Raw genomic sequence first — 2500 nt, 5'->3', positions numbered from 1 at the left:
TCTGTATATATATATATGCCCTATATAATAGCCTATATATCATGTGTGACCTGAATAGTAAACACAATATCCATCAGTCAGCAGTTTACAAGTGTAAGTGCTGCTCTTAGAACTGTATTTTTTTTCTCTTGCCCTTTTTAACATATAGGCCGTCAAGAACATTTCTCCAGCGAACCCTGTCCTGTGCATCCTTTTCTAGCTGTTTCCATGATGTCCCTGCCTTTTCCATTTCGCTTGTACCGTTCGCCTCCATGTCATCTTTGGTCTTCCTTTCTTACGTTTTCCTTGTGGATTCCACGGCAAAGCCTGTCTGATTATGCTTGTTGGGGGTCTCCTCAGGGTGGGTCCAATCCATTTCCATTTCTTCATCTGTATGTCTTCCTTTACTGGCCTTTGGGTTGTTCTTTCCCTCAGTTGAGCATTTGTGACTTGATCGTACCACTTGATCTGCTGCCATGAGAGTAGGGTATTTTTTATATGTTGTTATGTTTCTAGACAATTAAAATTCTTTTTCAGAATAACAATCGTGGAGGATACAATGTTGGTGATGCGACAGAATCTCCCTTTGGTACTGATGAGGGGAAGCAATACAGAATGGTAAGTAGATGTGTTTATATTAAATATTTGTGTGTTTGCAACAAAGTTGTCACCATTGGAAAAGCTCAATTTAGAGAACATAGAACAAATATTTGGAATCTGCATTCAATTAGTCAACACAATTTAAAAATTGCTTAGCCTAGTGCTTTTTTGTTATGGTCAGTTGTAAACAACATTTAACCATGATAAATTAAATAAAATAACATCTTGTGCCTTGGTTAGTCAGAAAAAGCTACCTGTCTGATTCTGTTTATCATTCTGTGTGTCAGACATAAAAATTACTCTTTACATCGTAATGCTTGTCAACCTCTTCTTTGTTAGCCAGCGCCCCCTTGTGCCATCTTATAGCAGATTAAAATTTTTGTAGCGCCCACCTTCATATGTTTGTAAATAGGGCATTAAATGATACCTATCACTATGTGGGTGATCCCTGCTGTCAACCAAAATAACCAAATTGTCCACTGAAAGAGGACAGTATCACCCAGGTATTTTATAACTGTGGATGATGTATCCTTGAAATCTAAGCTCTCTGGCATATTAAGAAAAAACACAATTTGAAACTATTTATAAAATGAGCAAAAAAAAAGCCAATGGCAGCTAAAAATTGGTTCTTTATTATAGCAGTTTGTTTTTGTGTGTTCCTGCAGCACCGTTCTGTACTTGTGCTTGCTCTTGTGTCTTTTGCTCTAAGATTTCTGAGTTATCACACGTCTTTTTTTTTTTGCACTTTGCTTTTCACTGTTTGGTGGGGAGGACACGGGACAAAAAAAGAAGTGAGAACCTTTGAAATTAGAGTGCGGCTGCCTGCTGAGGGCAAGCGACTTTACAGGGTTGTAGGAAAAATGGTCACATACGTAAAAATGAGTTGCACTGCAGGTTGAAAAGCTAGCAGTCTACAACCCCTGAAGTCTAGCAGAGGAGAATCTACTTCTGTTAAAAAAAATAAAAAATAAGAAAGTGAGATTTAGAGGTGAGGGATAGAAGGAGATTCTGGTTAACAAAGTCTCACATGTGGGTGGTTGGCGGGTTCTCTCTGGTGTTCAAACATTTGTCGTCCTGATCTTTCTTCCTTCTTTTTTATGTTTGTTACTCTCTTGTAACATCTCTAACATCGGCACTTATATGACCTTATTGTGTTGCAAGTGCCGTAAAACTCTTACTAAAACTAAAAAGTCTCCTATAGACCAAACTTGGAAGATTTAGGCTATGTGTGTCAACAACGGGTTTGCCTCTGCCGGTCGTTATGGGTGTATCCCAGCAGAAGTTTACGTCATTGGTGTCCTATGTGAAGAAAGAGCCTACTATCATACTACATGTATTTGAACTCCGGAGGAAAGTTGGCGCTGTTAGGAGGGAGAGGGGGGGATGGAGAGGGACGGATCGGGAAAGATTGGGATACCTGTAAAGAGGGAGAGAGAGAGAGAGAGAGAGAGAGAGAGAGAGAGAGAGAGAGAGAGAGAGAGACAGAGTGAGACAGAGACAGAGTGAGACAGACAGAATGAGTGAAAGAATGAGACAGATAAAAAGAAAGAGAGAAAAGAATGAGTGGAAGAATGAGACAGATAAAAGGAAAGAGAGAAAAGAGTGAGTGAAAGAACGAGAAAGAGAGACAGACGGAGAGGTGGAAAGGGCTATCAAGAACGAAGTATCTCGGTCACTTCTGAGGCTGAGCCAAAAGATGGGCGTCTTTACCCCAGTGAGATGAGATAATGAGAAGATGACTCTCTTGTCATTGTATCCTGACAACACTGTCTGGCGAATGGCTCGTTTAAGAGGTGGGCGGTTGGAGGCTGTCTCCCCCCCCTCTCTCTTTCTCTCTCTCTCTCTCTCTCTCTCTCTCTCTCTCTCCCTCTCTCTCTCCCCCCCATCTCTCTCTATGTATATTCTCTCTTTCTCTCCCACT

The 2500-nt window shown here is 40.8% G+C and overlaps 1 protein-coding gene across 1 annotated transcript in view; it reads left to right on the top strand.

Moving 5' to 3' along the window:
* The window catches only part of LOC101856016 (protein DD3-3), a 28787-nt gene that overhangs the window by 1249 nt on the left and 25038 nt on the right, over positions 1–2500 (top strand). Inside the window, exon 3 of the mRNA XM_035969171.1 lies at positions 517–597. Coding sequence (XP_035825064.1) covers positions 517–597 — 81 coding nt within the window. The remainder of the gene's footprint in view (positions 1–516; positions 598–2500) is intronic.

Source organism: Aplysia californica, unplaced genomic scaffold, assembly GCF_000002075.1.
Source record: "Aplysia californica isolate F4 #8 unplaced genomic scaffold, AplCal3.0 scaffold00123, whole genome shotgun sequence".
Taxonomy (NCBI): domain Eukaryota; kingdom Metazoa; phylum Mollusca; class Gastropoda; order Aplysiida; family Aplysiidae; genus Aplysia; species Aplysia californica.
Note: the sequence above shows the minus strand (reverse complement) of the source record. Positions and strands in the feature narration are given on the sequence as shown.